Source organism: Capsicum annuum, chromosome 7, assembly GCF_002878395.1.
Source record: "Capsicum annuum cultivar UCD-10X-F1 chromosome 7, UCD10Xv1.1, whole genome shotgun sequence".
In the NCBI taxonomy this organism is placed as follows: Eukaryota; Viridiplantae; Streptophyta; class Magnoliopsida; order Solanales; family Solanaceae; genus Capsicum; species Capsicum annuum.
Window position 1 is genome coordinate 11,863,081 of NC_061117.1, and position 10,377 is coordinate 11,873,457.

At 38.3% G+C, this 10,377-nt stretch overlaps 1 protein-coding gene and 1 non-coding gene across 2 annotated transcripts; one reads left to right on the forward strand and one right to left on the reverse strand.

The window, feature by feature from the left end:
• Positions 1-621: 621 nt before the first annotated feature.
• On the forward strand, positions 622-7,820 carry LOC107877714. Its single transcript, XR_007057603.1, has 2 exons — positions 622-1,180; positions 7,388-7,820. It is a non-coding gene; the product is annotated as an uncharacterized LOC107877714 (transcript).
• A 517-nt stretch (positions 7,821-8,337) lies between these two features.
• LOC107876372 lies at positions 8,338-8,973 on the reverse strand. The gene is made up of 2 exons (XM_016723313.1): positions 8,734-8,973; positions 8,338-8,502 (listed from the first exon to the last, which is right to left on the reverse strand). Exons 1-2 carry the CDS (start codon positions 8,971-8,973, stop codon positions 8,338-8,340), a joined length of 405 nt encoding a protein of 134 aa, XP_016578799.1.
• Between the last annotated feature and the right edge of the window lie 1,404 nt (positions 8,974-10,377).

Below are 10,377 nucleotides of genomic sequence, written 5' to 3' on the forward strand. Positions count from 1 at the left end.
ATATAATGATAAATGAACAATCATTTCATGAATTGAGCGTGTAGTTTTGTTATTCGAACTCCACTTCCAACATCCTTTTCTCTTTGTGTTTTTCACTTTTATTTTTTTGAGTTGATTTTAAATATGACAAGACTGACAACCACGTGGATTGTTGGGACCTTCTCATTTCTAAGTTTTACAGCATAAATCAATCAGCATAAAAGAAAAGATCAAATCAACTACTATTATTTATTTTTAGCTTATCTTTTGATATATTTTATTTATTTTTATATAGTTCCACTAGTAGCTAAAATTATTTTTATTGTTAGTTGTGATTTATGCAATAGATTTGTTTTATATGTAAGTGTTAATATGATTTAATTACTTATGAAATTTATTTTTCTACTTCGTTAGAAGAGTAAATTTTCTCATTTTTAAGGAGCTTTATCTTTTAGAGAAAATATTTTGATCAATCAAACATGAAAAAATAGAAAAATATTTTTCTCAAATATTTCCTCCACACCAAAAACACTCTAGATTTTCTTTTTTTTTTTCTTTTTTATTGTTTGATTTCTGTTCGAAAAAAAGCATACAATAAATTTTGAGTAGAAATAATTATGCAGGCATTCAAGCCGAGTGGGTGCACCCACTCATGACTAAAATAATATATATTTTGAGCATTTATTTGCTTAAAAAAATTATTCACTCTTTTAAAATTTGAACACTCTTGACAAAATTTTTAACTCCGCCACTGAATAAGTGTGCTTGAAGTATTAGGCATAATTCGAGGATAAAAATAATAATTAGTAGGAGTAGTAAGTATCTATTTGACCATGAAAAATTATATATTCACTTTATTTGTTATTTTGAAATTAAAAATATAATTGGAATTGTGTTACGCCATACTATTTTAGAAATGGGGTACTAAGCCAACCACCGTCGGCGGCCGCAGCAGAGGCAGCGGTAGGAGGAGTTTTCCGGCGACTATACCATGAAAGAGTAATAGACCATTACAATAAACCTCGTAACGATGGATCGTTTGACAAAAACGATCCAACGGTAGGTACGGGTCTCGTCGGAGCTCCGGCATGTGGTGATGTGATGAAACTACAAATCAAAGTTGATGAAAAGACGGGGAAAATTATGGATGCTTGTTTTAAGAATTTTGGTTGTGGTTCTGCTATTGCATCATCATCCCTTGGTACGTATTTCCATTAATTTGGTAATAATAAGAGTAAAAAGGGTGAAAATTACACAAAGTTTCATTTTTTTGAGTTTCATACTCGAAATATTAGGTTATTCTGCTATTGCATTTGCTTATCATCCCTTCGTATGCATTTCAATTAATTTGGTAATAATAAGAGTAAAAGGTGTAAAATACACCTGAAGTATTTCGTTTTTTTGAGTTTCATGCTCGAACTATTAGGTTATTCTGCTATTGCTTCATCATCAAGAGTGAAAGGGTGAAAAATACACTTAAAGTATTCCCTTTTTTTTTTAGTTTCATTCTCGAACTACAACAACAAACCCAGTGTATTCCCACCTGGTGGGGTCTGGGGGTAGAATGTACGCAGTCCATACCTCTACCTCTAAAGAAGTAGAAAGGCTGTTTCCGATAGACCCCCGGCTCGAGACACGCGGTACCACACAAACACATAGTAAAGCACAGCACAAGGTTACAAGGTTACAAGATTACATAACATAAATACGGCACCCATAAGTAATATAAAACAGAGGAAAGCACACAGCTTCATAATAAAACATAGGACACGGACTCCTAACAGGAATAAACCCCCACCAAGTAGTTCCCTATACTAGCGACTCAGACTGGCCCTAGTCCACTGCCCTGATTCGCGTGCTCCAGACCTTCCTATCTAGGGTCATGTCCTCGGTGAGCTGTAACTGCTCCATGTCTCGCCTAATCACCTCACCCCAGTACTTCTTCGGCCTACCCCTACCCCGCTTAAAACCATCCAACGCTAGCCTCTCACACCTACGGACCGAGGCATCCACGCCCCTCCTCTTCACGTGTCCGAACCATCTCAATCGGGCTTCCCGCATCTTGCACTCCACTGGTGTCACACCAACCTTCTTCCGGATGTTCTCATTCCGAACTCTATCCCCTCTAGTCAGTCCACACATCCAGCGCAACATCCGCATTTCTGCCACCCTCATCTTTTGAATGTGGGAGTTCTTAACTGGTCAACACTCCGCTCCATACAACATGGCCGGCCGGACTACCGCCCTGTAGAATTTGCCTTTAAGCTTAGGCGGCACCTTCTTATCACATAGCACCCCCGACGCGAGCTTCCACTTCATCCATCCCGCCCCAATACGGTGCGAGACATCCTCGTCAATCTCACTGTTACTCTGGATCACGGACCCGAGATACTTGAAACTCTCCCTCTTACCTACCTCCTGTGCTTCCAGCTTCACTACTACCTCATTCTCCCGCCTCACGTCATTAAACTTGCATTCCACATACTCTGTCTTGCTTCTGCTCACCCTGAACCCTTTAGACTCAAGGGTTTGCCTCCACACCTCTAATTTGTCACTCACACCCCCTCGAGTCTCATCTATCAAAACTACATCGTCTGCAAAAAGCATACACCACGGCACCTCCCCTTGAATACGCCGCGTCAACACATCCATCACCACTGCAAACAAAAAGGGACTAAGAGTAGATCCCTGATGCAACCCTGTCCGGACCGTGAAATGCTCTGAGTCTCCTCCTGCCGTCCTCACCTTAGTTTTCGCTCCATCATACATATCCTTGATTGCTCTGATATATGCCAACGGTACTCCACTCACCTCCAAGCATCTCCAAAGCACCTCCCTGGGGACTTTGTCATAGGCCTTCTCCAGGTCGATAAACACCATGTGCAGGTCCTTCTTCCTCTCCCTATACTGTTCCACCAACCTCCGTACCAGGTGAATTGCCTCCGTCGTCGAGCGGTCAGGCATAAATCCAAACTGATTTTCTGAAATAGACACTATCCGTCTCAGCCTCACCTCGACCACTCTCTCCCAAATCTTCATAGAGTGACTCAATAACTTAATCCCCCTATAGTTGTTGCAACTCTGGATGTCCCCCTTATTCTTATAGAGAGGTATCATGGTGCTCCACCTCCAAGCCTCGGGCATCTTTGCCGTCTTGAAGATTTCATTAAACAATCCCGTCAACCACCTAAGACCAGCCTCTCCAACGAACTTCCAAAACTCGACCGGTATCTCATCCGGCCCCGTCGCCCTACCCCTTCGCATTCTGCGAACAGCCTGTCTAACCTCTTCTACCTTAAAACGTCTACAATAGCTAAAATCCCGGCCCCGTCGCCCTACCCCTTCTCGAACTATTAGGTTATTTTGCTATTGCTTCATCATCCCTTGGTACTTATTTTCGTTAATTTGGTAATAATTTGGTAATAATAAGTGTAAAAGGGTGAAAAATACACGAAGTATTTCGTTTTCTTGAGTTTCATACTCGAACTATTAGGTTATGAACTATTAGTTGTTTGAGTTTCATACATGAACTTTAGCTAAGAAAAGTGAATAACTAGTAGGTAAGCTATGTTTTGATAAATAGTTGGTGATAGTTCAACCATGAAACTCAAAATATCGGAATAATTTAGGTGTGTTTTTATCGTTAGCTGTAGTGATGCGTGGTGCACACCTTTTTTTTTGTTTAAAAATGCTGTCATATGACACTCCATGCAAATGATTTTATGTTTTTTGCATTTCCTACCAATTATTTTATCAGAAAACACCTCAATTAGTATGTGATGTGATGATGCATAGAGTATAAACTCTTTTTGCTTTGTTTAAAAGTGGTGCCAAATGGGGCTCTATACGGATAATTGAATGAGTTAATTGGAAAATTTTTAAAAAATTAAGAGATAATGGTTAAAAACATGCATGAAGGATCACTCTTTTGTGAGTTTTCTACTTAAACTATCATGTGTTTGAGTTTCTTACTATTTATCAAAACACACCTCGACTAGTATGTGACGATGTGACGATACATGGTGTACTTTCTATCTTTTTGTTTAAAGATGGTGCCAAATAGCACTCTACGTGAATAATAAAGGAACTAACCGATTTTTTTTTTAAAGAAATAACGCTAAAAAAGCACCCAAGGGTGTGGCCTAGTGGTTCAATGAAGTTGAGTTGAACACCATGAGGTCTCACGTTCAATTTCTAACAGAGACAAACATTGCTCTGCATGTGTGTGTTTTTTAGGTTACATAGCGTGGTTTCAGATTGTCCCTTTCAGTTTTTTCCTGCCCTGCTTTCCTCAAGTGACCTTAAGTAATTGAGCAGCTGATTCTCTTAGTTATACGTCTTGAAATTCTGAGTTCCATTTCAAGAAACCATTTTTATTATTCCTGCTTCGTCAATATTTAGGGGTCGTTTGGTAATGTGCATTAGAAAAAATAATGCATGCATTAGCTTTGTGTATTACTAGTACCTTGTTTGGTACACTTTTTCAACCTATAATTAGAACTATTATTAAACACCGTGCCAAACAATCTTTCAGTAAAATGTCCTCAATTCAATGGTCCTGCTATGTTGTTCTTACCTGGTCCAATACCAATATTGCTTTTGAAATGGTATAGAGTGTACTCAATGGCTCCCAAGTTGTGTCAGATTTCAGTTTCCAAAATCCTGCAAATTAGCATTTTAACCAAAGTAGATGGGTAGCATAATTTCCCCCTTTCGGGTGATGTGGTGGTATTACTTGGCATGTATGTTAACCAATAAACTTGGGCATGGTCATTGACCAACCCATTGGATACGTGTTATCTCTCACTGGTACAGGTGTACCTGAGTAATTCTGGTTACCGTGATTTAAACAAATGAAAAAGTTTACTCCGTGTCATCTTTGTTGAGATTTGGTCTTTATATCCCGAGGATGTTACTTCATCTCTTTGGATGCACTCTTTGCGTCGTCCTCCTAACACACAAAAGATTAAGGTTGAACTGCTTGGAATTTAGAGGTTTTCCTTTATCTTTTATGTGTCGATTCAGCAAAATTGAAGGTGTAAGTTTGTTTAGAATGAGTTTACTGCACTGGATATCTCTGCCCCACATGTAACAGGTCAATTAGAATGTGGTCCCGTTAAAAAGGAATGATCAAATTGAGCTTGAGAATTCTTTCTTTTCATGAACTTGTTGAAACCGCGGAAGGATAAAGCTTATTGAAACTTAATCGAAAAATATTTGCTCAAGAAAGGAAAAAACAAGAAAAAAGATAACTTAGCCAAAAAATAAAAATAGAATGCAGCAAGTCTTTAGGTACAGAGCGGAAGGTAGACAAGATGGGGTGTGTAGCATGCACTACATCAGTTTGAGTCCTGGTTTGTGTTCCAAGTCTGGTATTTAAGAGGAAAACGGTAGAGTACTGGGCCTATTTTAGACTGAGTTTTTAAAAATAAAAACTACTCATTTCATAATAATCAAAGACCTCCCTGAAGAACAGAAGAAGCCTGTTCTCGATATCTGCGTGTTGGCTGTCAGTTCCGGTTTGACTTAATATAGGTTTTAGTGGACTTACTTTGAGGAGCTGGATATGTAAGGCTTGGCCAACTTTTTTTTAGAGATAATAAATATATCGTTTGGTTAGCACCAAGAAGGTGCAATCAAAGTATTTACATGATACAAAAAGAACTTCTCTTCCAACTAGAGGCTTGGCCAATTTATGTCAGGAAAAGAAGTCAGGATTGACTAACTGGCGGCATATCTCGTTATAGTTTCCGTAAGATGCAGTTTTATGTAAAACATTTTCGCGATGCATGTATATTTGTAGTTCAAAACATTTTACAAATCTCCTCTTGATCCTCGGTTTTGAATAAGAAAATTTTAAACGCCCAGGGCTTCCTTTGGGGTAAAGTCTTTGTTCTTTCCTCTAATGACTGATCTATCTTTTTGTTGGGTCATGTGGCTTCAACTTTTTACTGTTCCATTATTTACCGCCTTCTTTCACATCCCTTGCGGCCCCCTAAAAATATTGCATACTTTTGGCCTGAAGCATTGTGAGGAAAGCCATTGTTTCTACATTGCCTTTTCATGATTTATAGATTAGTTCAATATTTCTAAAAAGGATTATTTATGAGAGGATTGATGCTCAGATTCTCTTGTTTGAAGGACCTGGCTAATCTTTTTAAGTAAGAGGAGGTTATCAAATCCAGTTTCGTGAAGTTTAAACGTGATCTATGTCCAGTTTGTTTTTTTAGATGCAACTGCACCGTAAGATGGCATGTCCCTTAAGTACATACCAAAAGAAAATTACATGCAAAGTATCATCCTGATGAGGCAAAAAAACTAAGAGAAAACAGAGGAAGATACTTGAACCAAAGTTATAAAAACTGGTGTCTCCTGTGAATATGTCTAATAGCTACTATATGCACCAGGTCTAATTTGTAAGCTCCTTTCGCCAGAGACGGTAGCTTGTTAGGAGAAGAGATAAATTAGTTAGGTCTTCCTATACTTAGCCAGCACATCCTCAATCTGATTAGCTTCTCTATAGGAATGTTGAATCTTGCACTTGCCTTGTTCAATCAAATTTTTAGTCTCTTGTATCTATTTCCAATTTGTTTGAAAAATTTATCTGAATCTAATGAACAGCAGGCATACTAAATCTTGTGGCTATTCTTGTGTCGATGCGATTGTCATTTAATTACTGAAAGCATATAACTTCTTAGAAGACTGGAGTTCCCGTGCCACAACTATCTTTGACCGTACTAAACTGATTGCTTTTTGAGGATCGTCATCGCAGCGTGTGTGCCTGTTAGGATAGATTACCTCATAGCATAGTTTGGCTTTTAAATTTTGCGACATTATTAGTTCCCAAACGGCTTGTGATCCATTCTTTGGCATAATACATAAACAAACATCTTAAACATGACCTCACATGATATGTAAACACGCTTAACTTTGAGTATACACATCTAGACACCTCAACTTATCTCAAGTGTTTCAGTTGAGCACTCTAACTTACAAAATGATCATCTATACACTTCCAAAATTTATTGCATCACGTCAGCATAAGGTGTCCACGAGACACAGTATGGACGAGTTGGAGTGTTTAGTTTCCGGTTGTGATCAAGTTGAGATGTGTAGATGTGCACTCTCAAAGAGCGCTTACTTGCCAATATAGGCCAAGTTTGAGTATCTATTTATGCTCTATGCCTTTATTTTTTTGTATTTTATGTGGAGAGAGATGATCAAATAGGCTGTGGAAACAAATCTATCCTTTATTTTTATGTAGAATTAACCAGTGGTAAAGGTATTTTGGCCTTCTATGTTGTGTTGTTGATGTCTGTTCAACCTACTGGATGGTTAGTTGGTAGTCTTACCATTTTCTACTGTGTGATATGTATTCTGAAACATATTCGACTAAATTTTACTGCAGGGAGATAGCAAAACATCTGTCCCTTCCACCTCAAAAGATTCACTGCAGTATGCTTGCTGAGGATGCTATTAGGGCTGCTAAGAAGGATTACGAGGCGAAGAAGGCAAAGTTTAATGACAACGCAGAAAATGCACCACCGGAAAAAACAGTTTGATATATTAGTTGAGAAATAAAGATCAAGGGTGTATGTAGAGGTGGCAAATGGTCGGAGAAGAGCTGAATTTGAGCGGGTCAAGGTAGACTGAGTAAATTAAAGAGCGGATTTATTGACCGGTTCCAACATTACTTGGGCTTAAATGTGCTGAAATGTTGTCGCTCAATTCTTATTAAGTTTTAAGTGTTTTATAGTTTTTTAGTACCTAATATAATTATTTTTTTTCTTTACTATAATATACAAAGGGTTTTATAAAGCTTTTGTCTAAATTCATATTCAGCCGTGGACTGTTAAATGATCTCTTGAGGTATTTTTAGTCAGTGAACTCGGCTGCTATTGAAGACCGAGCGCAAGCAAGCTGTCAAAGATTTTGGGAACTAGAAGAGATGTTCCCGTAACTAGTTTCCGAATTCTTTGATGGTGGAGGAAATCTTCCTTGGTGTTGAGAAAACTTCTATAATCTGTCGACTTTGAAGTTTTAAATTTCACAAAGTGAAATTAAGCACTATATTATCTTAGGATTTTTCTTGTGGATTTTGCTACTCGAGATACTAATAGCTGCTTGTATATATCCTTGATGGAGTAGTGCTCCATACGCATCACTTCTGCATAACTTACACCAGCCTCAACAAAGTATTTCTTTGCTTTAAAACACTTTTTGCAGGACCAGGAAGCTTGTAGAGGCATAGTATCCCATATTAACCCAACTATAACTTAGTAACTATGCACCCACTCTATCCATTGCATCCTTCTTCCTACACAAATTCCAGAGAAGATTTGCAATTGCTGCCTTGTTTCAAGCTGTCATAGAGATGAAATTTAGGCCCCCAGTAGTAGTAGTAATGCAGAGTTTATCCCATGCTATAAGAGCTTTCTTAGCGTTGTTAGCTGATCCAATCCATGAAAACCTTCTACAAGTGTCTTCTAAAAGCTGGAGCACCTTTCTTGGAAGCACAAAAACCTGGGATCAAAAGATCAGAATAGCAAACGTTGACACTTTTAATGAGTTGTACTCTCCCTGCATCGGAGAGATACTTTGTGGTCCAAGAATTGATCCTGTCCAACATCTTCTGTAACCGAGGTTGGAATTGTGCTATGGATATTCTACTAGTACTCAAAGGAACCCCCAAATACCTAAAGGCATAAAATGTTTCACATATCAGTCACCCTGCAATATTTGATCCTTCACTACATCTTTAACTCCACCAAAATATATTGAGCTCTTTGCAAGATTAGCTTGTAATCCAGAGGCCATTGAAAATTGTTCAAAGCATCTAGTTAAGTGCTTTACGGACTGGAAATCTCCCTTGCAAAATAACAAGAGATCATCAGCAAAAACCATCTGAATGATCTTCATTTTGACACACTTAGGGTGGTATTTGAACTCTTTCTCCTTTTGTAGTGCGGCCAGCAATCTTGTAAAGTACTCCATAGCAATCATAAAGAGGTAAGGAGATAGGGCATCACCCTGTCTAAGTCTTTCTTAGCTGGGAAAGGTGAGGTAGGATAACCATGGATGTTAACAGAGTATGAGTAGTAGTAATGCAAGTCATTGTCCAATTCACAAACCCTTTAGGGAAATTCAAGAACCTCAGCAGTTGCTCAATAAATGACCACTCTGCGGAGTCATAAGCTTTTTGAAGATCTATTTTGAGCATGCATCTAGGTCATATATTTTTCCTACTATACCCCTTAACCATCTCATGGCTTAATAAGATATTATCTGCTACTAGTCTACCAGGCACAAAGGCAGTTTGGCTGTTATCTACAATTTTATCCATGAAAGGTTGTGTTCTATTTGTAAGGATCCTGGATATGATTTTGTATAGGATTGTACAACAAGAGATGTGTCGAAATTCCTTTATGGTTGAAGGATTTTTAACTTTGGGAATGAGGGTTACTGAGGTACTGTTTATAGGTTTAAATATAATCCCTATGTTAGTTACATCTTCACCTACTGTCTGGCAGGTTTTTTAGAAGAAGTAAGCATTCATACCACCATCGTATCCTGGAGCTTTGTTGACATCAATTCCTTTAGTAGCATTCAGGACTTCCTATGCAGTAACTGGTTGGATCAACTGGAGTTGTTGCTCTCTATTTAGCCTTTTCCTTGCATTCATCACTTCAGGATCAATTGTTGTTAGAGAGGTTGCTGTAGTCCCTACTAAACTCCTGTAGAAATTCAGCATTTCCTTTTTTACCTGATCCCTATCATGTAACATCTCTCCATTAGTAGATGTTAGCGTTTTGATCTTATAGTGAGCTTGACTGCTTTTACACAAGCATGAAAATACTTTATGTTTGCATCAGCAAGGTTGAACCATTGCATTAGCTTGTTTCAATTCCTTTTCTCTAGTGAAGATATCTAGTGGATGAGTGAGGTCTCTCAGTTGAGTTTGTAGGTCAGTCAACTCACCTCTCACCTCCCTTAGTTTTTTGGCTGCTCCTTTAAACTCCACATAATTCAGTTGTTTCAAAGACCCTTTCACCTGTTTAAGCTTTTCCCAGAGTTTTCATGGGTGATATGCCTGATATCCAATCCAGGCCTGCTCTATTGTTGCATTTAACTTTTCATGACTGACTAGTGTATTAAATAATTTAAATGGTCTCCCTCAAGTTTTTATCTCCTCTTCAATAGTAATGGATATTGGGGCATGATCTGAGACCCCTGGATCCATCAGCACTGCCTCCAGTTGTGGCATGTGTTGTAACCATTCAGCATTTACTACGGCTCTATCGAACTTACCATGTATGTGTCCATTTGACCAAGTTACCTTCCTACCTACTAATGAGCTCTATCTTGTTATAGTCTTGAACAAATTGGGAAAAATCCCTA

Excerpts from the sequence above, each read along its gene's own strand:
- LOC107876372 (XM_016723313.1), bottom strand. The coding sequence starts at position 8,973 with ATGGAGTACTTTACAAGATTGCTGGCCGCACTACAAAAGGAGAAAGAG. Across the intron at positions 8,503-8,733 it reads ATTTTGGTGGAGTTAAAGAT|GTTTTTGTGCTTCCAAGAAA; the intron begins GTAGTGAAGGAT and ends TTTTGATCCCAG.